Source organism: Glycine soja, chromosome 16 (assembly GCF_004193775.1).
Source record: "Glycine soja cultivar W05 chromosome 16, ASM419377v2, whole genome shotgun sequence".
NCBI classification, from domain to species: Eukaryota; Viridiplantae; Streptophyta; class Magnoliopsida; order Fabales; family Fabaceae; genus Glycine; species Glycine soja.
Window position 1 is genome coordinate 3,358,378 of NC_041017.1, and position 27,960 is coordinate 3,386,337.

At 34.8% G+C, this 27,960-nt stretch overlaps 1 protein-coding gene across 3 annotated transcripts; it reads left to right on the plus strand.

Moving 5' to 3' along the window:
* Nucleotides 1–27,591, plus strand: LOC114390524 (polyribonucleotide nucleotidyltransferase 1, chloroplastic-like). 3 transcript variants are annotated; one of them, XM_028351274.1, is made up of 25 exons: nt 1–466; nt 2,026–2,094; nt 2,944–3,050; nt 3,155–3,197; nt 5,569–5,652; nt 6,547–6,611; nt 6,940–7,096; nt 8,123–8,179; nt 8,704–8,817; nt 10,931–11,197; nt 12,005–12,076; nt 13,965–14,078; nt 15,203–15,295; nt 16,914–17,092; nt 19,489–19,672; nt 19,854–19,901; nt 20,136–20,208; nt 21,091–21,164; nt 21,415–21,522; nt 21,620–21,714; nt 23,574–23,637; nt 24,564–24,617; nt 24,708–24,749; nt 25,836–26,273; nt 27,138–27,591. In XM_028351274.1, exons 1-24 carry the CDS (start codon nt 194–196, stop codon nt 26,151–26,153), a joined length of 2,754 nt encoding a protein of 917 aa, XP_028207075.1. In that variant the 5' UTR covers nt 1–193; the 3' UTR covers nt 26,154–26,273; nt 27,138–27,591. The 3 variants fall into 3 exon arrangements, with proteins under 3 accessions (XP_028207075.1, XP_028207074.1, XP_028207073.1); XM_028351273.1 differs by having other exon boundaries at nt 63–466; nt 27,061–27,591; XM_028351272.1 differs by having other exon boundaries at nt 63–466; nt 27,071–27,591.
* Nucleotides 27,592–27,960: the final 369 nt, after the last annotated feature.

The window sequence follows — 27,960 nt, forward strand, 5'->3', positions numbered from 1 at the left end:
AAAGCCCAATAGCCCAAAAGCTAAGCGCGCGTCTGAACCAAATAGCAAAGCGGATAACGGCAGCACTTTCTCCTTCTCTCCATTGTCCTCTGTGTCCCACTCTCTTCCTCACACTCACCACTCCCTGAAACTGAGAAGCAACAACTTCAACTCGCTCCACAAATTACAGCGAGAGAAGAAGAAGAAGAAGAAGATGCTAGCATGTCCTAGCAGCTCCCTCCATGGCCTCGCCACGCTCCAACGCCATTCCCAACCATCTCACTTCCTCCTCTCCAAGCCTCTCTTCTTCCCTCGCTTCCACGCTTCCCGCAAATGCAACTTCCGCTCTCTCCTTTCCGGCAACAACCGTCGCCGCTCCGCCGTCAGAGCCTCCGCGGACTCGCCGGAGGTGTCGGAGTCCGTCGTCGGTGCCGACGGTGGAGGCTTGCAACCGTATTCCGTGAAGATTCCCGTTGGTGATAGACATGTAAGTTTGAGTACGTGAGTTTCTTTTTTGTTTCTGGGTTGAAGCATTTTGTTTTGAATAAATAAACGTCTATTTCATCCTTAAAAGTATTACTCTCTCTTCTAAATAGTCCTTGAAGTAAAAATAGTATATGTAAGTATCCAAGTATTAGAATAAAGTAGTGAAGCCTTTATTTTTGGAAGATTGGAAATGAAGCAATGGAACAGCAAAATAGAGTAGAGTGCATGCGTTGAATGAGTAAGGGACAAATAAAGTAGTGAAATGATCAAATGACATAAGTTTAAGAACTGCTCCTTCAATTCCTTTTCACTTAAGGATTTAAGCTTATCTGATTTTGATTTCTTTCACGAGGATTAGTGAAAGAAAATTAAAAGAAAAAGATAAAAAACTATATGAATAGTTGAGTTATTTTATTTGTATTGATGATACGGAATTGCAGCGATTCATTTGTGCATGGTAAGATTCAAAGTCATTTGAGATTCATCTTATGATATGATTATGAATCAATAGCAAGCTGAATCGCATCAAATCATGGATAGTAAGATTCTAATGACTATGATATTCGAGGTTGACAGTGAAAAGTATAAGAAGGATTGCTTGCTGTTTCTTGTTGTAACCATGGGAAGGAGAAGTAGTCTTGGGTTTGGTAGCATGTTGCGTAAAAAATTGCCCTTTTAAGTTTAATGGTTGTGACAGTTTTCTCTTGGAACCTTGTTCCCTATGGCATACTTAGAGTAAGGAATGGGGGGAGGCAGGTCAGAGTTGAGTGAGGTAGAAAGGTTTGGATGGTCTGGGATATTCTGTTCTGTTGCAGAATCTCCATTCTTATCCTCTTGTTTTCTTTTGCATTTTAGTTTTGACCACTACTTGTCAGGACCTTGGTCTCTTTATTTTCTATCCTAATTTTCTGTTACTATAAGTTTGGGCCAATGAAATAATTTTTTTTGAACCCAATCTCATTACATTTAATTGGTGTGGATCGTTTAGTTATTAACATGTGATCACCCCTAATTTTTGGTTACCAACCAGGTAACTGTTGCAATACAGCACACTTGGGTCTATGGAAGTGACTATGCCTTTTTGAGGCTCTAATTTTCTGAAGCCGGGCAATATTTCCTCATTATATTTTTGGAGTTTATTTGGATGGGGTTTCCCCCCTTCATTGAAGTTTTTGATTAGCTTTATTATTTTTTCTTTGAACTTCCTTTTCTTCAGAAACTTATGAAAGAATGTGTTGACTTAGAATCCATTTTGTGATTTTACAACAATATATGTTCTTAAAAGCTTTCTTGCTAAGTAAATGTGTAAATGGAACAGTTTAATTTTTATCTTTCTATTGCTGTAGTAAAGTTTGTTTTTAGTTCTTTGCAAGATTTTATGCCCTTGGTAAGAGGGTTTTTTGTGCCAAATGACAAATCATCATAATATTTTTATGTTATATTATGGTTGTATGAGGGGTGGAGTTGTTGCATTGCAATTTGCTAAAATATCTTTATAAAGTGAAAAGGTGCATCCATTACTAGTTTGATTTACATATTAGGTTTTGTGGCATTCTACAGATTTTGGTTGAAACCGGTTCTATAGGAAGACAAGCAAGTGGCTCTGTTACAGTTACAGATGGAGAAACTGTAAGTTTCCATATTTCTTCTATTGATTAGTTTATCCTTGAAAATTATGTTAACATTGTCAAATGGATCAAAATTATGTTAAAAAGAAAATAAAATTGATTGCTAACTAGGAATCATACCTAGGGGTGTAAATAAGCTGAGTAGTTCATGAACTATTTGAGCTCGACTCATTAAGTTCTTAATCAAGCTCAAGCTTAACTTTAAGCTCAATTATATGAATGAGTTAAGCTCAACCTTGATAGGTTTGATATTAAAAGCCCATGAAAACTCAAGTGTATATATGTAATGGTAGAAAAATGTTAATTTTATATAAAAAAGACATATACTTGGTAAATTGTACTTGTATTAAAAATTATAATTACATAATTTATGTTCAAACATTATTTTATTCTCTGTCTCTTACATTTATCTCATTTACTAACATGAAAATGTCTATTAATTACTGAATTAATAAACTTCAAAAACACTTCAAGAATATATTTGATATATAAGAAAAAATAATCAAACTATAAATAAGCTAAATAACAAGCTTAAGCTTCATATTTTTCCAACAAGTCAAGTCCAAGCTTTAAATTTGGCTTGTTTAAATAATTGAGTCAAGCTTGAGCATCATATTTTCCCATACTAACGGAAGGACTAATCTGTTCTAAAAGAGACACTTAAAGGACCAAAGTGAAACTTTTTAAACTTAAGGGACCAAACTGAAACCAAAAATGTAGCTGAGGGACCAAAATTCTATTTTAGCTTACATTGTTTTAGGATGTAAACAATTATTAATTATTAATTTATGCACGAAGAATTCTGCTTTTATTCATTTGAAAATTCAAGCTGTTGTTTTTCTTATTGCAGATTGTGTACACAACTGTTTGCTTGGATGATGTTCCTTGTGAACCATCTGACTTTTTCCCTCTTTCTGTTATTTATCAAGAGCGTTTTTCAGCAGCTGGTCGCACTAGGTATGAGTATGAGATACACCCATTTCTATTTCCAGATTCCATTTTACTTATTGCATGTTTTTTTTTGGTTTGGAGTTTAATACTTCAATTTACCATTGCTTCAGTGGAGGTTTTTTTAAGCGAGAAGGAAAGATAAAAGATCATGAGGTACTATTTTTCTATTAATTAACTTTGGCTTTACAATAATGTCAATTGACGATTAATCTTGATCCCGGACACCCATCTTAAATTTTGACAGTTTGTGACTTATATTGGCAATTTGCTTTCCCATTTGCTCGAGATTCACTTTTACTTAAGGATTTTGTATCCACCTTTTCCTCTGTATTCTTCTTTTGTTTGGGTTGTCTGCAAAATGTTGGACTTATCTGCCTATTTTATAGAAATTTAAGAGCAGAAATAAAAATTTGGTGCTTTGTGATAAGAACCTTGGGAGAACCGCACCACAAAAACTAGCCAGCCATTGTAGTTGGAGAAAAAAGAGGGAAGTTGAGTGAAAATCATGTGTCAAAGTACACAACAGATGCTCGTTTAGATAGACTGGTAGTAATAATTACACATAATTAGAGGAGATTAAGTTTCCCTAAATTAGATCCTATCAAATCCATGGAGAAGGATTTTACACTACATTTTAACCAATGGTCTTCTAACCTGAAGGATGTTTTTTGTAATTAGATGAGGATAGGTGATGCTGGATTTATGTAACACCTTAGAGTGTATCTAGCTTGGCTAAGTTAAAACACTGAATCAGCTGGATCCATCTCTATACATATGTAAATTTAGTACCACTGGTACTATTCTATATATATAATATATCTACTTTTGCTGAGCAAAAAAAAAAGATCCTATCAAATCAATTTACAATAGATGACATATTTATTCCTAATTCTCAACATAAACCTTACACTAGAATCCCATACTTCCAATTTGGGATCAAGCTCCATACCTTGTAATTGGATCCTAATATCCTACCATGCTCTGCAGCCCTGGTGCCCACACGTGCTGGTTGTGCACTAATCCTTTGACTAGTCTTGGTAGAACTCTGCAATGTTGGTGTTGTCACCCTTTGTAGCTGAGAGACATGATGGATCTTAGAATGTGGGTTTGGGCCTTACTCAACCCCAAAAGCTAGCTCATTGGGTGAGGGTTGCCCCCCACTTATTCCTTATCCCTTGTCAATGTGGGACTTGGATTTTTTCCAATACACCCCCTCATGCCCAATACTTTTGGACTTGGTGCGTGGATAACATGGTGGGTGTCTCTCCGAGTGGATCTAGGATAGACTTTGATACCATCTTAAAATGTGGGTTTGGGCCTAACTCAACTCCAAAAGCTAACGCATAAGGTGAGGGTTGTCCCACACTTATGCCTTATCTCTACCAATGTGGTGGGACTTGGGTTTTTCTCAATATATCCCCTCACGTCTAACACTTTTGGACTTGGTGCGTGGATAACATGGTGGGTGACTCTTTGAGTGGATCTAAGATAGACTCTGATACCATCTTAGAATGTGGGTTTGGGCCTAACTCAATTCCAAAAGTTAACTCATAGGGTGAGGGTTGCCCCACACTTATGCCTTATCTCTATCCAATGTGGTGGGACTTTGGTTTTTCTCAATACACCCCCTCACGTCCAATACTTTTGGACTTGGTGCGTGGATAACATGGTGGGTGACTCTCCGAGTGGATCTAGGATAGACTTTGATACCATCTTAGAATGTGGGTTTAGGCCTAACTCAACTCCCAAAGCTAAATCATAGGGTGAAGGTTGCCCTACACTTATGCCTTATCTCCATCCAATGTGGTGGGACTTGGGTTTTTCTCAATACATACCACACTTTTGGACTTGGTGCGTGGATAACATGGTGGGTGACTCTTTGAGTGGATCTAAGATAGGCTCTGATACCATCTTAGAATGTGGATTTGAGCCTAACTCAATCCTAAAAACTAGCTCATAGGGTGAGGGTTACCTCCCACTTATATACTTTATCTTGGCACTTTCTCTAGTTGATGTGGGACTTGGGTTTTTCTCAATAATGAAAAGCTCCAATTCCAGTTAATAAGAAAAATTTGAATATTCTTGGTTGTTATTTTTCAAGAGTTTGACTGCGGATTTAAAGTTCAAATGTAAGAAGCCAAACTGCTGATGGAAGACAAATCTTGTAATTTATTTAAAAGGCCTCTCAGAGTCCAAATAAACACCCCTGTGAAACATGTATTTCATGTGTCGAAGCTGGAATACATGGTTGAATTTCTTTTTGGCTTGACATAATGAGTCTGAAAAAGCCAGTTGAAGAAGTTATACTAGGATTTTGTGGTTGGGAAGTTTCTAAGCATATTTGATCAATTCAATTTTACTTAGTATTTGCTTCTTCATATTATTTGCAATTTGGATGAACTTGCTTCCACAATATACTTTTGGAGAAAAGAAGAGATCTTATTTTATAAATGTTGCTATCTGTGAAAGGTTTTGTTTTTAACTCTCTTGTCCTTAATCTTTTATTGTCATATGTTGCTCGCAGGTTCTTATTTGTAGATTGATTGATAGGCCTCTACGTCCTACAATGCCAAAGGGTTTCTATCATGAAACTCAAATATTATCTTGGGTATAGTCCATTAGTCCTTAAAATTTCACTTTTTAAAATTTTGCTGTTAGTGTCTACTTCTATTGGTCTGTCTCCTTGGTTTTTTAAGTTTACTAACTTTGCTTTGTGCATTGATGGTTCAAATTTATTGAATTGGGATAGGACTGCTGTGAAAAATGTCCAACAATTACATGACAAAATATTTGAAATATATAACATCCATTGAACTGAAATACTAAATTCCAAGAAAAAATATTGGATTGAGAAGTTTATTTTATAATTCAAATTGACTTAACTTTTTATATATTTAAATAAATTCTCAATAATTTTAAAAGTATCATAAACAAATTTGTCAAAATTGAGATCCTACCTTGGATTGGAATATACAACATCCATTTTGGGTTTTTGGTATTAACTCCGACCAGGCTACTACACTACTAAAAACTTGGATTGATTCTTGAAATCTTCAAGTTTAGCTTCAAGCTTAATTATTTCTTCAACACTCATTTCCATACAACATCACATGCCTTATAGTTGTTTTGTAAAATTTTCTCTTGAGCTTGAGAAGTACCATTTGTCATAGATAACACTTAAGTTAAGACACTCATCCCTTTGTGGAAAAACATTGATTTTCTAGTTATTATTTTCTTGTTGACCTTCAAAGTAGATTTTAGGAAATACCATATGTTGAAAATGTCATAGCTGTAACTGTCCTAGGCAATAATAGAGATAAGCAGGACCATCACCGTTTACCTTGTCAGTTAACAACTTAAATGATTTCATTACTCTGCTGTACTGAAATGATTTATACATCCTGCTTTTGTTCATTATTACTTTGGTGTATTAAAAATTTAAAATGACTGTACCTTGTGGAAATTTCACATTCTGTTGTCTGCTGCAAATTGATGCTTTTAGGTTTTGAGCTATGATGGATTGCACTCCCCTGATTCTTTGGCTATCACTGCAGCTGGTATAGCAGTGTAAGTTGCTCATTCTATTTTGCTGCCAACCGTAGGACATTTAGATTCCATGTAGAATGTATTAAAAAAACCTCTCTTACTCTAAACATTGTTTGCCAAAACATAAAACTGATGATAATTCAATAAAAAGGGGAAAGAAATACAATCAGAAAGGTGGATGGGATATCCTTTAGAAGATACAAAAATAAGGTGCATATGCATTGTGAGTTTATGAAACAAACACATAGACACTTAAGTTAGGTCTGAGGTATTTTCGCACATGCATTATGCTACACTTGCCCATAAGCACTCTGTGCATAACTATTAATCTTAATCATTTAACTTCCAGTGCACTTTCAGAAGTACCAATGTCAAAAGCAGTTGCTGGAGTTCGTGTTGGTCTTGTTGGTGATAAGTATATAGTAAATCCTACGACTGAGGAGATGGAACACTCTGAGTTGGACCTCTTGCTGGCTGGCACAGATAGTGCAATATTGATGATAGAGGTAAAACATTATTCTTTCTTGTGAACATTAGCATGTTAGAAATATGCCAATAGACTGATAGAACATGTTCAATAATTGTTTGTAACTTGCTTTCAAAATAAAATCATGCATGTATAACTATCCTGATTTTTGAGAAATAGAAAATAGAAGATTTTGTGATGGTAATAAATATTAGCTTTTCCTTCATGCAAAATAATTTTTGTTCTGTATATTCTTTGCTGTAGTGTTTTTTCTTAGTTACTTTGATGTCATCCTAAGAGCCTAGAATCAAATGAGATAATAAATAGGCTTGGCATCATGCCAGAATACATAAACGAGAATGCCAATTATCCTCGTTCCTGCTGTTTCAACCAGCTTGACAGTTTTTGATATTAATTATTTACTTAGCCTGGAAATGGGTTGGAAGTAATTCAGAGTTATAAAATTTATCTCCCCTCAACATTCTCATTCAGTTTCAACTTGACATAAAAATAGGTTATCACAAATTAAGACCAATTATTAATTGCAAAATTTAGAGGTTTCCATGAAGGCCAGCTAAGTGACCTTTTGGAGCCGGGCTAGTTACTCTGCTGAATGCCTCCACAATAGCAATTAATATTCAGAATGAATATGCCTTGGTATTTAACTGAAGATTTACATGTGGAATAGGACATTAATTTTGAAGCAAATTTATTCGTGAAAACAATTGTAAGATGAAGTTCTGTCATAAATCAAATAATTGAAATTTGAAACCCCTAATTAACATGTTTGCAATCTCAACTATAGCGGAATTTAATTGAACCGGCACTGGCACCTGTCTGTCAGCAGAGAACACCAAAATTTTCCACTTTTATAATTTTCAGTATTTTGAAAGCAAAGAACTGTCACCACTTTCAGCTGTGTTAGAGTCAAATTTCAGGAATCTGCATTGGTTGTTATAGAAAAATGCTGATGAAATCATATCATTCCAGATTCTAAAATCTGTAAATCATGATTCTTGAAAGTCTTATGGTTGTACTTTCATACTGGCTTAAATTTTTGTTGCAGGGCTATAGCAGTTTTCTCCCAGAAGAGAAGTTACTTAAAGCTGTAGAAGTTGGTCAGGTTGTTGCCTTACAGTACTGTTTAGATAAGCTTACCAAGCATTAGTACATTCAATGAATTTTCTTTTCCTCCCCGAAAATCATTTGCATGTGTTATTTGAAATATTATTTGCACTGCATCATGCAAGACACATTTATTTATGGCTGGTTAATATAGAGAGCACTGAAAGCAAAGAGTCATCACGGTAGATTTTGATCTCTAGAAATATCCTCGTCCTCAACTCCTTGAAAATGTAACAATGTTAAAATGTTTCAAAACAACCTTTTTCCTGTGTGCCTCTATCTTCAGTTCATTTTTCCTTGGCTATTATTGCATTGAGCATTTGAAATTCTCACTATAAAATATTATATGGTAAAAGAGTAAGCCACTTGCCTCCCTAACAGGTTTTGTTTTAGTTATAGTGGGATTGACATGCTTTACTTTATAGACGTTCCCATTTTTGTGTCATGTTTTCTTTGATAGTTTATGAACAGCTCTGTGCTTAATTGCCAATGCATCATCTTTTGCCTGTTGTTTACTGTCAGGATGCAGTGCGAGCAATCTGTAATGAGGTAGAAGCCTTGGTTAAGAAGTGTGGGAAGCCAAAGATGTTGGATGCCATTAAGTTGCCTCCTCCCGAACTTTATGAACATGTTGAAGTATGCTCTTTGCTACCTTTTATCATTTTCTGCTATTTGTTTAGTCCGATTTTTTTGAATTATTTATGATTTGTGAATGTCTAGGGAGATGTTATTCTCCCCTTAACAATTCCTACATTACTTGACAGTTCGTCAACAATTTGTATAGTACAGTTTGTTGTTTGTTTGGACAATAGTACTTCACAGGATTAATGCTATTGACTTTATCAAGGACCCGGCTGAGAAAATCCAGCTAAACAGATCAAAGTAGGACCAAACAGCAACTATAACACAGTATTCCATTCCATGTGGAAGGAACAGCAGCCAAGCAGAGGAAAAATCGTGTAACATAGAAAGTTAATTATATAGAGGCAAACAGCAAGAATGCTGAGACTAAACAGCAATATCTCAGCCAAATTAGGGGGTTCCAACAAGTAGAATGAGTCTGTCGAAATTATAGGGCTTAGAGTTTAGGTATGGTAGAAGGGTTAGAAAGAAAGGAGGCTCTCAATATTCTTAGAAAGCACTAACACCTATCTTATCTATACTAATAAAAATTGATGTCCACTACTAATGTAGCAAGGTCGTCAAAGGCATAAGGCATCCTTAAGAGGGTGATGGCTTTTAACACCTTTAGGTGAGAGGGAGGGAACCAAAAGGCACACCCCTCATTGAAGATAAGTGCTAATAATAATCAAATATTTTGCTAACCCATATATGCATGTCTATTTTCTACTCTTACAACTCTGCATTCTGTTGCCATTGTGCTGTGAAAGTCAAAATATATATATTTTTTAATTTGTTGGGCTAGTGCCACTCCTGACTGGGCCCAAAGATGACTGTCCTTGAATCAGAGTTATCAATGGTGGGCAGTAGTATAGTGCCGTCAAGTTGTGGCAGGTGGCTGCTACAGGTACTTAATTGCATTGCGTTTATGGGCTGGGGTCACTTATAGTGGAAAAATGAGGCGGTTGTGCTCACTATGATGAACAGGGGCCAAAAACCATAATTTGCCCTTGATTTGAGTTTTCAAACCTTTTTGTTGGGATAGCCTAAGATCTAGCTATGGGGTTGTTGTGGTCAGCTGCTCCGCGATGCTATTCCAGATTGATTACTATGCCTTGACTTAAGTTGGGTCCTCAAATGATGCTGGTTAAGCCCACTAGAGTTTCTCTATTAGACCTCATTCAGGAGACAATTCCTACACCTGCATTCTACTGAAAACTTGCTGGCGAAACTTGAGCTGAGACTCTGGGAGGAGTTTGGAAGGATGCATCGATGCAGTGCCTCTTATACATCTCTGGACTCTGGCCAGATTTATCACTTTCATGATGTCATTGAGACCACTGATTATGCAATTGTGCTCTGCATTTCACTTCAGTCTTCTTCCGGAAAAGTCATGGATGAAGCTTTATTCCACACATGGGCATGGTTAAAATGTATGGACAAAGACTTCCATATTCATTTTAATCAATGGTCCACTACTTTGAGGGAGGAGTTGTCTTAGGGGTTGATTCTATCTGGCTTTAGCTATTGTTATTTTGTAATTTTCAGATGGGTTAGGCAATTTTGCCTTGTACTTTTTATCCTATCTGCAGTACATCTAGTACTGCATTATACATAATATACAATATTGATTTTTGCTGTCCAAAAAAAAAAGTCTTCACCCCCCCTGCTCTTCCCTGTGTGTGTGGGCGAAATAACCCAAAAACTGTTCTTCTAAAACTCTAACATACTGTGATACTGTTATTTGGTGTGAAGTGTTCTTGTGTTTTTTTGAAACATTTATGAAATCATTTTTGGTCACCTATTGCTATTGATAGTTGAGGGGTGCTAGGAACACACTCTCTAATTGGTTAAAATTGATTGAAAACTACAAAATCAGGAGAATTATTAAATATGATGTGGTACCCACAAAATTGTTATTTTCAATAAATTTCAACCAATAAAAAAAGTGTGTCAGATAGTGTGTTTCTATCATTTCTCTTGATAGTTTGTTGCATGTCCATGTGTGAGAGAAACGTGCTTTTACTTGATTAAATATTTTCTCAGACAAGATGATTGAATACTTCATTAATTAGTTTTGTTGAATATGGTGGTTTGGATAGAAACTGAAGCGAGTGGGAATGTGCAGGCAATTGCTGGTGATGAGTTAGTAAAAGTTCTTCAAATTAGAAACAAAATACCCAGAAGGAAAGCCCTTTCATCATTAGAAGAAAAGGTTCTGAAGATACTCACAGAAAATGGGTTTGTCTCAAATGATTCAACACTGAGGAGTAATTCTGAGACCATTGCGGAGATTCTTGAGGTTGAGGATGAAGACGAGGAAGTAATTGTTGATGGTGAAGTTGACGAAGGTGATGTTCATATAAAGCCAACTCCACGTAAACCAGCCCTTTTAGTAAGTACAATGCTTATTTCCAAGTTTTTTTTTTTCTTTTCTTTTTTTAAATGGATTATAAAGTGGTGCATATATGGTATCTTAGGCTCAGTGCTCTCTGTTCATGGTTACTTTTTATGGGTGTTTCTAGGCAAGTCACGCAAACAGACTGGGTTGCTCAAATGAGTTTATTTTTCTTGTCCTCTTTTGTTTCGTTTCTCTGTAGCAGTGTAGCTTTAGGAGGTTTAATCCCATTCTTCTCATTTCTTTTTCTTAATGAATTCTTTTGTAAAAAGAGGTTATGCATAGAGGTGATAGACTTGATAGAAGCATTATATAATGCTCTTGTTGCAATTTTCTCAGAGAAGCATGCCAAACTTAATTTTGGCTTGTGCTACCAATATATAGATTTCCTCTCTTTGGTGCTCTGCTTGTGATTGTTTTAGGGGAACAACCATTATCCGTGCAGAGATATTGGCCAGCTTTGCTACATTCTTTGCCTCTTGGGTTTTGTTTTCATTAAATTTCTCTCTCTAATAATGTCTTTATTTATACCCACCCGTGACCCAAGAACTGGGACAAAAAAGGATACTGCTCATGTTTTAATTCCCTTGTTTTGAGTATATAGTATCCTACTATGGGTCAATTTTTTCCGGCAATAGACATTATGTTCTTTATAATTTATTTTTGTGTATTTGAATTGTTTAATTTTATTCTTTGTTCCTTGATTCATGTAGAGATGATGTGGGGCCCTCTTGTATCTCCGTTGTTCTTAATTCATTTGGTTTTACATTTTAACATATATCTATTTTTTTCCACTTCGTACAGTTTTCTGAGGTGGATGTGAAGTTGGTATTTAAGGAAATTACTTCGAAATATTGGAGGAAGCGCATAGTAGAGGTATGAGTACTTGTGATAAAATAATTAAGATCGCTATCCAACCTAATTATATAAGTGGGATTCTTTCGCGGTCTTGGGAAGATTTATGTCAAATAGTCTGTGAATTTCTGTTTTCTTCATAATAGAAAGGCTCTTTCACTAGAGTTGAAAGTTTTAGTTATGAGCCAGATACTAATCTGATAACTGTGGCAAACACATCCATGTTAGTCTTTTTGGAAGCAGATATGGAACATGTGTTTTTTCAAAAGAGCTTTAAAGGTGTTACTGTTCTCAACTGTCAAAATTTAAACTTGTTAGATTATTCATTCCATGCTATCAAAATGAATTAATCATTTCAATGGGCAATGAGGTAGGAAATGCCTAACTATTTATCATGAATTTGCTAAAGCAAACACAAGTCCATTTGATATTAAATTATTTTTGGGCTTACATGTTAAACAGCTGAAACAATTGGTGACATGATATTAGACTGAAATGATCCTCAATGCCTGTGTTTGTTTAGCCCAAACATGATGTGGCATGTTTGATGTAAAACTATTCCAAGTTATGCACCTAACTTATTAAGCTTTTAGTTTGAGTTGGTTCTAACAAAAAAAGCATTATCAAGTGAATTTACCTTTATACTTTTAATTAATAGACTTGCACTTGAAGTGAGCATTGGTTCATTTATCCCTTTAATGAAAATTGATAAATTTCAATTGCTTCATTTAAGGAACTTTAATGACAATGCGTACTGCATAGGTGGATAACCTGTCTTTTTCTTTCATATATAATATACGTGAGACTTTTCAATGCTAGATTCCTTAGCCTGTAGCATAGAAGTGACATCGTCTAGACTTAGAGGATCACACGAATTGTTTAGAATAGTACAAATTGTGCGATAATCATCAGGCAAACCATCGAGAATCAGGTCGATGTGAGTGCTAGTTGAAAACGAGTCTCCAATTGATGCAAGTGAATCAATTAGGGAGTGAATGTGCAACAAAAAAGCAGTAATTGAATGATTCTCAAGAGAAGAAGAATGAAGCTCACTATGTAATTGCTTCTTCTTCGCACATGCAATGGATTGAAGTGCTCATGCAATCGATCCCACAGATGCCACAAGGTTGCGCAATTGATGATGCGAGGAAGAACTGCTTATGAAATAGTTGATTGGAACCAAAAGAGGATCAATTGATCCTGTTGCTCCCAGAAATGATAGGCAGCGCTAATGATGTTGTTGTCGTGATCTTCAACGGTGAGAAGTTTCTACGGAATCTGCGGAGTGAGGATGTAATTGAGAAGATCATGCCCGATGATTACAGGTTGAACTTGAGAACGCCATAGAAGGTAATTGGAATCCGTGAGTTTCGCTGTTACAGCATGTCAGAACGAGACAGGGAGTGCGGCGCCGGCGTTGGAACCGGCGGCTGAGGTGGTGGGGGAGAAGAATTGTTGTTTGTGGAAGCCATTTGTAGAAGCAAGGATCTAACCTAGCTCTTTGATACCATAAAGGGATTTAGGGAGAAGAGAGAAAGAGAGAGAGAGGGAGGAAAGTGTTTCTGTATTGATGAGGATTCAATCCAACTATAGGTTGGGGAATGAAGCAGTACATATAGGCAGTTGCATAACAGAATGATAAAGCTGTTGACAGCTGTAAGTCTAACAGAAAACTAACCTTGCAACTGTCTAACAGTAAACTAAGTAAAAAACACTTAGAGAGTAAAATACTACTCTTATAAGTTTGACCTTGTCAAAAGGATGTAACTTTTTTTTGGTATAACTTTTTTAAGTTAAAGTAAATGTAATTGTAACAAAGATGCTGCAATCCTTAGAAGCTTCTCTGCATGATGAATTGCCAAAATGGATGGATCCATGCTTATTGATTTCTTTTCTGTGTATGTGACAGGGGGGGAAAAGGAGTGATGGGCGAACACCTGACGGAATACGTCCAATTAACTCGAGATGTGGCCTATTACCTAGAGCACATGGAAGTACTCTTTTTACAAGAGGCGAGACACAGGTCTGAGCCAACTTTATTTGTTTTCCAGTTTATGCTTTTGATGATATCTGTTGGTGTCTATATATGCTTATGCAAGTCACATTATCTCTTTTCTGTGTTTGTTAGTTTTATTAGAAGGGAGATAGAATGATCAAACACAAAGGAGGAACAAAACTAATAATGCTGACTCCTTGGACCTTTAACACACTTCTCATTTAAAGTCTCCAATTGTAATCAACTTGGATATAATCTAGAAACTAGTGATTGGAAGTCAGTATTTTGATTACTCAGGTTATTACAAGCTTTAGAAGGATGGAATTCTATAGTTTCTCAGGCTTTTTTTTTTGGAAGGCAAAGATATAATATATTATAGAATAACAAGTACCAGAGGTACTACATATTACATAACAGGGGGTCCTGACAATTCAGGAGATACAACACCCTACACAAATGAAAACCCTACTAACAAAAACTTTAACTAAAAGCTGTAGACATATTTGAAGACCAGCTATAAAAAGGAATCTGGAAGTTCCTTTCCCAACCCCTCAACCAGGTCCATGAAAGGAACAGAGTGCTATCTGTCAGCCTAGTGATATCAAAAGTTTGATTCTGAAAAATGATATCATTTCTGAGCCTCCAAATATATATTATCTGTTGACTCTTGTGTAAATTTTTGCATAAAGCACTAGATTGGTAATACTTTATACTTCTTTTTAGGGTACATGCAATAATTTATACTTATATTTCTGAGGTGTTCCATGTTTAAACTGCCACTCTTGATTGCTGTCCGAAAAAAAAAATCCACCTTAGAAATGTTTGTTGTCCAAATTGCTCTACAAGGGTGCTAGACGCTCCAGTTGTGATGTTGTTTTACGAAGTCTCTACCAGTAGAAACTTGTGTTTTCATTCTGCCTGAACGCAAAATTATAACTGTATGTTTCTCCACTATCAATTTTGGGTCTGGTCACAACTCACAAGTCTTCCATGTTACCCCAATTTTTGGAATTTGGTGTACTATGAGCATCTCATGATTACTAAAAATCAATAATTTTCTACTTTTGTTACTTTATTCAGAGTTTGACTCATTACCTTAGTGATATTATATCTGCATCTTGAGTGATTAATCGGCTTTATCTGGTTGGCAGGCACTAGCAGTTGTTACACTTGGAGATAAACAAATGGCGCAAAGAATTGACACCCTTGATGGTGTTGATGAATTCAAGAGGTTCTATCTGCAGGTCTCTTTAGAACTTTACTTTAATGTTCACTTATATTTGTTTGGATGTTACCTATTTTGAGAAATCTGAGTGATGTTTGAAAAATCCGACTGGACTTGCTGGCTTGACTTGTGAACCAGTTGTTTGTCAAGTTTAGTTCATTATTAGAGTTGCAGATGCCAAAAGCCAAGATAAACACACTGAGCTTCCATTCAGCAGGTCCAAACAGTTCTCAGTTGATGACTTGGCACTGGCTGCATCAAATGCTCCATGTCACCATCAAAATAAATGCCTAAGTGAGGAGGAATCAAATCTTGTTTCCTTTAGTTAAGTGGACAAGGTGGCAAGTGGCAACTGCTAATTCATTTGGTTCTGCTGGGGTTATTAGAGCAGTGCTTTATTTTTCTTTTATACTCAGTTTTGCAAAGTTATGTCTATATTATTGAAATTATATGGTTTTAGTCTTTTAGATATTGGGGAAGGAGAAGAGATAAAAGAAAATGAAACACTGAATTGATGTTAGGTATTAACTAAGATTTATTACATTGTATTGATATATTTGATATATTCATAAAACATAGTCTAACCCTTATTTATATTAATTATTCTTAGAATTTGGGTGGGTTTAAGGCCTAACTTAACCCCACAAAACTAGTTTGTATGGTGTGGATTGCCCAAGCCTTATGAGCTCAACTTAGGCCATATCTCTAGTTGATTTGCGATCTCAACCGTCTAAGAGTCGCATCTCGGTGGCTGCACTCTACAACACTTATCACAGCCTTTCTGGTCAGCCCCTTTGTATGTTGCGTTTTGAATGATGGTGAAAGACGGTCAGGAAGGGGTGGGAGTCTGTCAGAGGGATGATATGGCTTTGGAAACTAATAATTGCAGTTGAAATATGGTTACCAGAAAAAATAACTTTCACTCATGGCAGTGGGGGCCCACCAGGCATACACCAAGTAGGATTATCTCTAGTCTAGCTTTAGATACCATGTTGAGATGAAGAGGAAACCATAGACATGATGAAATCCAAATGTCAAAATTACAAAATAGTGGCTTCATTATATAGGCATAATGTTATAATTGAAGCAATTGCAATATATGTTTAGCCTATTTACATTATTAATTTATTATTATCATCATTACAAAACATTTTGTTTGACATTAATTTTTCCGACTAAATAATTCTAAAGAAAGTATGAAAATTTTAAAATAAACATTTTATTTTTGAAATTTAATATAATTTAATTAATTTCATTAAGGCTATCATTTTGAAGGAGTTGTTTTCCATAATTTAGGAAATCAGTTCTTTAGGAACACTTTTTTTTCATTTTCATATTTTTTTCTTCACTTTTCTTTCTTATTTATGTATAAAACCAACCACCTAATCATGATTTTTCTCCAAACAGTATGAAAACCTAACTGCATTATATATCCATAATCTTTTAGTAAAATTTTATATTGGTGATTGGTTTAACTTACATTGTACATCTGTTACTTATTCTCTTTTTTTTTATATATATATTTTTGTGCTTGTGTGTTTACTGAGAAATCTTTTAGGATCTATATGTTTTTTTTATACTTTTTTCCTTAAAATTTCAGAATGAAAATTGTTGACTAACTAAAATAAAACTTGCAGTATTCATTTCCTCCTTCATGTGTTGGGGAAGCTGGCCGGATTGGTGCCCCAAGTAGAAGAGAAATTGGTCATGGGATGCTTGCTGAGAGATCCCTTGCACCAATTTTGCCTTCTGAAGATGATTTCCCTTACACTATACGTGTTGAGAGTACTATCACTGAAAGCAATGGCTCTTCAAGGTGAGTTTTTTCCTTTCCATTTTCAGGTTCCAATTTTATTTATTTGTTTGTCAATTGTCATCATTATTCTTGGAAAAAAAATGAAGATTGAATGAAAATGTGTGCTCAGCTACACAGTTGTTCTGGTTCTGGTATTATAGTTTAATTTGCAACCAGAGTAATTAAAGGACTAATTTTGCTAATCACAAACTAATCTCTGGCCTAACAAAGTAATAATTATTGATTGATCTAATCTAAGTAATCAGAATGAATACAGTTGATTGTATATTTACAGATGTTCTAAAGCTTAAGTCTAATACTTCTCTGCAAGATCGAGCATACATATTATTTGGAAATAGGAGCATTTAATGATTATTACTTTTCCCAGTAGCTTAGTTATTGTGTTTAGCTAAGTTCATTGTATCTTAGGAGCATTTAATGATTATTACTTTTCCCAGTAGCTTAGTTATTGTGTTTAGCTAAGTTCATTGTATCTTAGGAAGTAGTTTTCTTGAAATAGTAGTAGTTATTTATTATCTTTGTAACCATTGTTATTATTATAATAAATAGATCACTCTGCTGAGTGGTAAACTCAAGCAATTTGAGAAAATAAAATCTGTTTCTCTCTTCTCACACATATCACACACATCAAGTTTATTACAAGTAAGGTCAACCTGAGGACCGCTAACTTAGGAACTTAGTAAATATTTTGGCAAATCTGGTTGGAGATAACAAAGCCTATAGTAATATCTCGAGAGGACCTTTTCTCTAACAAAATGGTAATAATGAAAAACAGGGTTGTATGCAAAATGTAGGACAGCTTGGTTGTCACTCATTAACTTCATTGGTTTGACCTCCCCCAATTTCATCACTGAAGACTTTACTAATTACTTTTTAACCATGTCAGTTTACATACTGCTGTTACCTAGGGATGGCAAAAAATAGCCGTACCCATGGATATTCGCGAAGAAAACCTGTAACAAATAGAACTATAGAAGATGGATACCTAAATGGGTACCCTTAGATAATTTAAATGGATATATCCATGGGTGCCTGTTAAATACTCGTTATATTAAAATTACTTAAATATCATTGTTTAAGTAATTTTGTTTGGACTTGTGAGATTGAAGTATTGTACCTTTTTAAATTTTGTTTGGACTTATGAGATTGAATTATTTTAGTTTATTGACTTTTGTTTGGACTTATGAGATTGAAGCATTTTAAATTTAAATCTAGTTTCTAAATTGAATAATCTTGATTAGGATAATTGTGTAAAATATTTGAATAATTTTAATTTTTACCTTTAAACTATTTTTTTGAAGAAATTGTAAAATAAATAAAAATGAGTTAAATTGTATTATAATTTTAAACTATTTTTTCCCAGTAAAATTCATGGATATCCACGGATATTGAAAAAAGCTGCCAATATCCGCTTAATGGGCACTTGTGTGTGTACGGGGTGGATATTTATCTGGTGGATAGAAGGTAGCTACTACCTGCCCCGTTGCCATCCCTAGTTACTCTAGATGTCCAGCCTCTGCATGCATCTAGCTGCTTCATTATGTTTCTTAACATTCCATGAATTAAGCTCCAGCAAACACAAAATACCCTCTGCTTGAACTCTTATATGATGGGGATCCTGGCCAATAAACATTTGACTGATATGAGTAACCAAACCAATAGAAAAGGTATCACCTTAAAATAGGTCACATATTTGTGTAGATATCAATCTCAGAGTAAAAACATTGGAAGCAGGGAACAGTGTTTTGAATAATTTCTGGATAGGAAGAACCAAATAGAATGAAATATCATTGTCAATAGTAGTAACAAAATATTGAAATGCTAAAGTGGCGGTGACACTACTAGGACCCTAAATATCTAAATGAACTGAAACAAAAGGAGAGTTTTGCAGGTAGGCACGACTCTGGGGCTGCCTCTGTTTTAAGCTTTAGATACCATATTGAAAAGAAAGTAAGCAAAGGACAGGTTTGTTGAAACCATGTTTTAGCTACACACCAGTGATTTTATTATGTAGGTTTATAATCATAAATACAATTGATTATAGGAGATTTTGTTCCTATAAATCATATTTTTTTTTCCGTTATACAATAAATATTCTGGATAAATACAGAATATTCTCAACACATAATCATGGTTTTGTGATGGGTAAGAACTAAGGAGCAGAAGACTTTCTGAAGCTATGCACTTTTTGCTAGTGTTTAGCATTTATTGATAAAACGCAGATCTAAAGCTCATGGGCTCATGGCTATTTTGCAGTTGATGTAATATTTTTACTATTTCAGGAAGATGCCATATTCTCCCACCTCTGATTCACTGTTTTATATTTTTGCACACTATACTGTTGTTCTTTTTTCTTACATAGCTTTTGAAGTTTCCACATTTAATTTTCTTTTTAGCATGGCTTCTGTTTGTGGAGGTTGCTTAGCATTGCAAGATGCTGGGGTTCCTATTAAGTGTTCTATTGCTGGAATTGCAATGGGTATGGTACTGGACACCAAGGAATTTGGTGGAGATGGAACTCCACTTATTCTGTCTGACATAACTGGATCTGAAGATGCGTCTGGAGATATGGATTTCAAGGTTATAATTTACATAGTTGAACTTCTGATACTTATTTCTTCACGTAATTATTTGGATGATCAGTAATTTGGGGAATTCAGTTTGGTTTGTTCTATATTTTCATTTTTAGTTAATTTATATTTGATCAACATTGTTTGATATCATAATGCTAAAAAGATGTTTTGACAATGATAAAATGCAGGTTGCTGGAAATGGAGATGGCATAACTGCATTTCAAATGGACATTAAGGTGAAATATTATGAACGTTTAAATGCAATATTTTAATATGCTTATTTCTTCTTTTCTAATTTGTTTGGATTTTGAAAAACAGCTTATTTTTTTTAAGGGAGTACATATATTATGTATTAACTAACTTCTACTTGTTATTTTTATTCATTTCTTCTTTTAAGTAAGTTATTTTATTTGATATCTATATTTTATAATATAGGGTTTGCTAATGGCTATAAATATATCATGTTGCAGGTGGGTGGAATTACTTTGCCCATCATGAGAAAGGCACTTCTACAAGCAAGAGATGGCAGGAAGCATATACTTGGTAAAGTTAAAACACTAACTTACTTCATGGTGGTATGACTTACAAGTTACAAAGTATGTTGCAGTTAATGAATTTGTACATTTCATAGTCTTTCCTTGAAATATACAGCCAAAACTGGATAGTGCTAAACAATTTTTTGTACTAGATCTGACTTTACTGTGTCAGAAGTAGATCTTGTGTTTGTTTCTTGAAAGTAGTGGTAAAACAAAAAAAACGAATACTGTGTTTCCATCATTCTATGGTAGCAAATATCAAGTATGAATGTGGCTAAAATGTGGAGTGGGTGCTAATCTCAGAATCAGAGAAACACATCACACAGAGCACTAGACGAAAAAGTTTTTTGTTGTATGTTAATCTGCTGCATTTCATTCTATATATATTAATCCCATGTAATTATTCAACTCAGAGGGTGCCTTAGACATCCAGATGCATTTAGCATGTAGAAACTGATAAATGTATGGAGGATGAGTGAGGATCTGGAATAAGGAATTGCTCATTTACAATAATATACCCTAGAGGATTAATGGAGTATAAAGTCCACGTGACAAGTCCATTTCCTGGACTTTCCTTTTTTTGTAACGTTAGTGATCATAACCTATAAGTCTTAGAAACTTTCAATATTTTCCATTTATTGTCTTTACAGTTGTGAAACAGACACCATTCTTCATCTTCCTGTTCACAACATTTCTAATTTTCAGTCTGCATATACTTAACTCTTGTTGAAATAAACATAATCTACATGTGCTTTGGAGAGCATTTGTTAATTCTGTAAAATTCAAAAATTCTTTTTTATATTTTTGTATTTTTAAATTTTTTTTCTTATATTGTTGTTGACGTCTTAATATCTTTGTCTTTTGTTCTCCCTTCTATCACCTAATCAAGGAGCAATGATGAATTCCTCACCTCCTCCAGCAAAAATGCTTTCCAAGTATGCTCCTCTGATTCATGTTATGAAGGTGTGTTTGCTGCTTTCCTTTTGAGAAGTGCTAGGAAAACTGTCTTATTGGTGGAAATTTATTGAAAATGACAATTTTGTGGGTCCCACATCGCATTTAATGATTCTCTCCTGATTTTGTAGTTTCCAATATATTTTAATCAATTAGAGAGAGTGTTAGAGAATGTGTTCCTAGCACTCCTTTTTTTTTCTCCTTCATTGGTTATCATTCAATCATCCATCGGTTATCATGTACACATATTTTTTTATAGGTAAGACCGGATAGAATAAATCTTATAATTGGTTCTGGTGGGAAAAAAGTGAAGAGCATTATTGAGGAATCTGGAGTAGACACTATTGATACAGAAGATGATGGCACTGTACGAGAACAATCAGCTTATCTACATGCTTTTATATGATTATTACAGTTACTCTTCTATTGATATATAATGAATAACTCTTCTGCGGCTTATGCAGGTGAAAATATTTGCAAAAGATTTACCTAGTTTAGAGAAGTCTAAAGCTATTATTAATAGTTTGACGATGGTTCCAACTATTGGTGATATATATAGGTATTTATCACTTCTTTTTCTGATTATATTGGTTTGTTGCTTGCATTGATTCAATGAAAATAGTAGAAGTTAAAAGATTCTTAGATAAAATATGTGAAAAATTAAGTGATCCAAAAGAGTGAAACATCTGCAAGAGACTCGTGTGATGCAACTGCTGCACCTAACACAAATATCAATGAAATCAATCAAATATCAAATCTCAGTCTATATCGCACAAAATCTCAATACAATCTTATCTTAATCTCAGTAGTAGAAAGGAGGTGCTAATCTTTCCAACTTTAATTACATGAATGATATATTTTCCTCTTGTTTTTCTTCTTTTCTGCCTTAACAAGTTTCCTCTTTATACAAGAAGTTTAAATTAAGTCCCTCAAAATATTATGATTCTCCCATTTGGTCTCCCATTACTCCTCATTTTTTCCTTTTTTTGTTCCCATATAGTCCCTTTGTTAGGCTTCTATTTGTTTTGTCTGTTAAGTGGGAAGATGGCTGGAAAGAAGATGGGGTCCCATTGCTGGAAAAATATCCTAGACTGTACTGTATCTCAAAGCAGCAACAGCATTATATTCAGCAGATGGGATTGGTGTCAAGTGGGGTGTGGGAATGGCAGCTCAAGTGGAGGAGACTGCTAATGGAGGGAGAGATGGATGTGGCAGCACATTTCCTGGAGGATATTGACGGGATGGCAGTTCAGGTCCAACATCAAGATAGCGGGTCATGGGAGGGAGATCCGGGAGGGGAGTACTCAGTGGGAAGTGCATATCGGGCACTTAATGAATATGCAATTGAAGAAGATGATGAGAGGGCATTTTCTATCCTTTGGAAACTAAAAATTCCCAGCAAGGTGTCTCTTTTTGCTTGGAGATTGATCCGGGATAGATTGCCAACAAGGAAGAATCTTAGAAACCGAAACGTAGTTTTGGATGAAGTCTGCTGCCCGTTTTGCCTAAACCACAACGAGGATGCAGGGCATTTGTTTTTTGGATGCACCAAAATCATGCCATTGTGGTGGGAGACCCTGTCATGGATAAATACGCTCTCTGTATTTTCAGAAAGGCCAAAAGAACATTTTCTCCAACATTCTCAATGCTTTCTGAATGGTTTTTCTGAACATAGATGGCAGATTTGGTGGATCTCTCTGGCTTGGTGCACTTGGAATCATAGGAACAGGATTTTTTTTCAGGTGACAGCTTTGATGGTCAAAAACTGATGGATGATGCTCTCCTTTTCTGCTGGTCATGGCTCAAAAATCTGGAAAAAGGATTTGATGTTCCTTTCTTTTTATGGTCCAGCAACATCAGAGTTGCTCTTTTTGTATAGGGGGGTTTGGTCTTTAGAATTCTTCTCTGTAGAAGGGTACCCCAGCTTAGTTATAGATCTATGGTTACCTAATATCTGTCTTCAATTGCTAATATTAGGTTACCATAACTCATAGTAGGGCTATCTTGGGATGTACATACCACAGTACCTCTTGTACTGATATATTTTATTTATAATACACACACACACACACACACTATTTTTGCTGATAAAAAAAAAGTGCCTATGTGACAAAAAAATTGGACCAAACGGAAAAGAGTGATGTTTAGAGAGACTAGAAAATAAGCAAAAAAAATACTTAATGGACAGAACTAAAGAAAGATTAACAAAGGGACTATATGGGAAATGAAAAAGAAAATATGAGGACTAAATTACAACTTTTTTAAAATGATGGACCAAATAAAAAGTCACATTAACATAATTTAGCCAAAAAAATATTCCTCTTGTTTTTCTTTAATAATTTTCTAATGTGTTTGCAAAAGAGTCCTATTGATAAATGAGGAGTTATATATATAATTTTGCTGCCTTCTATACTTCAGGAACTGTGAAATCAAATCAATAGCCTCATATGGAGTTTTTGTAGAGATAGCACCTGGACGAGAGGTATGTACTTCCACCTAGTTGCCAAAGGCATAAATATAGATAATTAGAAATAAATACCATCAGATTATTTCTTAAAGTTGAATTTTGGGATTTCTAATGAAGTTGTATCTTTGCATGTTCTATTTCTTATATCTTATAAATGATTTAGAGCGAATACATCATGTTTATAATTATCAGATGATTATAAATATGTATTTTTCTTTTAAGGTTTGCATTTCACTTGAGAATGTGTTAAAAAAAATGGGTTTACTATCTTTTTAGTCCCTAAAATTTTTTTGTCATTACTTTTAGTCCTTTCTAGGGAGTAAAAGTAAGAACAGAAAAAAGTTAAGGGACTAAAAGTAAAGATGAAAAAAAAAGTTAAGGGATGTTGACCAGTAAAAAAAGTTCAGGGGCTAAAAACAAAACCTAGAAAGCTTAGGGACTAAAAAGATAGTAAACCCTGAAAATTTAAAAGAAAAAGGAGCATGGTTCCATAGAATGACGGAAATTCCGAACTTTATAACCACTATTTGGATATTTCTTCTTGTGAGATACTACCTCCAATCCTTTTTATAAGAAACAAGTGATAGTGTAAAATACACTATCACTTGTTAGTGACTTCATTCCTTGAATCAGAATGGATACAAAGCAGGTTTAAACTAGAGAGAAATATTTACGTCAATCAGAATCCTAATAAAGGAAAGAAAAATAAAATAATATACTAAAAAGGAACAAATCTGTACTACTATAGAATATCCCATGATTATAGCTGTAGGATATCTATAGTTTCAGTAAATATAAATTACTACAGTTAAAGTTACATTGCAGTCAGTTATCAGTCCATACTCAATAGCCAGGCATTAAATTGACTGATTCTCTAATCATTAATTAATTGACTGAATCAGTGGCCCAATTTGATATCCAACACTTCTCATTTTATGTAGGGACTATGTCATATCAGTGAACTGAGTTCAGGTTGGCTACCCAAGGCAGAAGATGTAAGCATTTTCTTTTGATTCTATATTCCGAAGTAAATTAACAGCATATGCAAATAATGCCGGGATAATCTTTGACTTGCATTCCTCCAGGTTTTTAAAGTGGGAGATCGCATTGATGTAAAGCTTATAGAGGCATGTCATTTTACTCAATCTTTGAAGCATGTTATGCTTTACCATTGGCTCTATACACAATGTTGTAGTAACTCGTGTTTTTTTCTTAATGGCGATTCAACATAGCCAAGCTATTCCTTTATTCGATGTTTGTCCTATTTGCTGGGTTATTTTAGTGAGTTACATAACTCACTTGTTCTCACTTGAAGGTGTTTGTAAGCAAGAACTCAATATTCTATAGACTGTTGACTACATGATTTGTGTTTTATTTGCTTAAAGGAACATAAGGTAACAGTATTATTATCTTCATGTAATTGTGGTAGTATAATTGGATAATTAGGGACTTGAAAGGAAAATGTTGAAATTTCTGAATATTATTGTTGATAATCAAACTGTACAAGGTTTTACAGTGTATACAAGGCTGCACGATTGCTTTCCTAAAATACAATAAATAATAGGTAACCGTAAATCTATCTTAATTACAATAATTACCAGATTAAATTATATACCATTTGAGTGTAATGAGTACCAATTGTCTGTCTTTTCTGCTCTGCTGTCTTCTATTGCTCGATCTGCCCCCATGACTAGAGGGTGAAGGGAGGACCTGGGAGAGAAAGGGGGTTGCTTCTGTTGAGCTTAGAGCAGTGATTAATTTCACTATATTTTATGTTATTTTCTTTATATGAATGATCAGAACTTGGGATTTTTAACCCCAGTACCAGAACATGGGTTTTTATCCCAAAAATATTTATCCAGCAATACATGTTTAGCCTTCATCATACCCATTAGAAATGGACTGGGCCTAATTCAGCTATTACACGTGAGAGAAATTTTCTCTAACTGAAATTTCTTATATTTTTATTTTTCGAGATTCTTCTTTTTATAATTTGAACTTTTTCTTTCTTTCTGAAATTGGTGAAATTGTACTCACGGTCAAGTCAGCCACCTTATTTTCATTAGTTCCCGACTCATGTTATGAAGTATGAACAATGTAAAATTTTATTATATATGAAGGATATGATTCTTGTTTTTGTTGTTTCAAAATATCCAATTTTATGATATTGTGTGGTAGGCATTCAGTCTTATGATTTTAATGATGCACTGCAGGTAAATGAAAAGGGGCAGCTGCGCCTTAGTCACCGAGCACTGCTTCCTGATACAGAAGCTTCACCAAAAGATGGTTTAGTGGAAGAAAAGACTGAACAGTCTAAGGATAAGTCTAGCACTCCCAATGTCACAGCCTCTTCTAAAAGAAGTTCAGAGGATGATTCTGTACTTCCTTCTAAAAAGTTTGTCAGGAGATTGGTAAGCTCTTCCCAGGATAAGCCTTTCACTAACAAAGACAAGAGAAAGAAGAGTAGCAACAAAGCAGTTGGTAGTGTGTCTGGCGAAGATGAAAGCAGTTTGGTTAGTGGAGAAGCCTAAAACTGACGACCAATATATTTGCAAATAAAGCAGAGACAAATGATGCTTGCTAGAAAAAAATTGGTTTCATATGCACAAGAAGGCTGAGGTTGCAAGCTCTTACAAACTAACATATGAATGGTATGAGCAACCTATATCTATTTTCTGCCTGATTTGTTGTATTCATGTACCTATCTACAAATACCCAAACTCTCAAATCTTGCCATAAGGAAATTCTATATTGGTAACACTATAAATAGTAAATAAGAGAAAATTGTCAAAACTCAAACTGCTCAGCCCTGTTCGGTGACTAGCTCTTAGAATGTGGGTTTGGTCATAATTCAACCCTAAAAGTTACCGCATAGGGTAAGGGTTGCTCCCCACTTATATACTCTATCCTGGCCGTATCTCTAGCCGATTTGAGACTTGGACTTTTCCCTATACACCTCATGCCCAACACTTTTGGGCTTGGTGCGTGGATGACATAGTGGTTGACTCTTTTAATGGATTTAGGATAGACTTTAATACCATTTTAATATATGGATTTTGGCCTAATTCAACCCCCAAAGCTAGCTCATAGAGTGAGGGTTGTCCCCCACTTTTAATTCAGGAGCCACAAAATAGAGGCTATTTAGTGGGCAAGTTGTTGGCTGGCGCAACGATAAGGTTGCAGCCTTTCTTAGAACATCTATTCTTTCCATGATACTGAGAGGTCATGAGTTCAAATCCTAGAAACAGTCTCTATGCTTATGGGGATAAGGCTGTGTACATCTATTCTTTCCATGCCTCACTCCTTTCTTAGAACTGAGGTTATTTACAATGATGATTTCTAAACCTGGATGACAGTTGAACTTTATGTTTCTCTAAGAACTAATGACTAACTAGTATGATTATAAGTATCTGATCCAAAGTTTTTGTTTTCTATAAGCATGATTCAGGTTTTGGTGGCATGTTTTCTATTACGGAGTTATTTTACTTTCCCATTGATGATACTGATCATTGCAGTGAAATTTTTTGGAACATGCTGGTGCCTAAACTGGAATATAAGAACCCCTGTGACTCTAGCTTATTCCTTAGGCAGATAACCTTGCTTAAGCTGGAAAGGTGAAAAAAGAGAATCTTTGTATAGTCCGTACATCTCACTGTAATGCTTCGGATGTTTGTGATGATGAATACATCATGGGAATTTTGTGTGCTTGTTCTCCCGATGGCACCTCTATATCTTCAATCTGTTGTTATTTATTTCATAGTTTTTTTCTACTATTATTTTCTGAGATGCTTCCCTTTTGTGGAGCTCCTATTTTGGAGGTATCAAGTGTAAATCTTAGTACAACAGTACATGGGAGAGGCGTGAATCTTGTATACTTCGCATTGTAATTTGTTGTCTTTTTTAACAGTTAAAATTATGATATTTTCGATACTCCAAATTGCAAGTTTTGTTGTGTAACCTCATTGGTCATTAGACTCGCTAGTTGCTAATACTACTGTTATATCGTGACATTTGATACCTTCTAAGATTAGTATACGACTTTGAACTAGAAATGTAGTTCTTTCTTTTCATCCTTAATAGGCTGTCAGATTATATGCCATACTTAAGGCATGTTTAGTCTAAAATTTTAGAAAGAAAAAAATGCTTTTTTTTTCTTCTGTAATTTCAATTCTTCAAGATGTATTTTAAATTCTAAATACAACAAATTTGATTTCGCATTTGACTTACTAATTTTTTTTATTATAAATTATGTTATACTACAAGATCACTAAAATTAGGTATGAACTTTGAATACTGATCACTTTAATTCCTAAGTTAATGTATTTGTATAAAATTCAA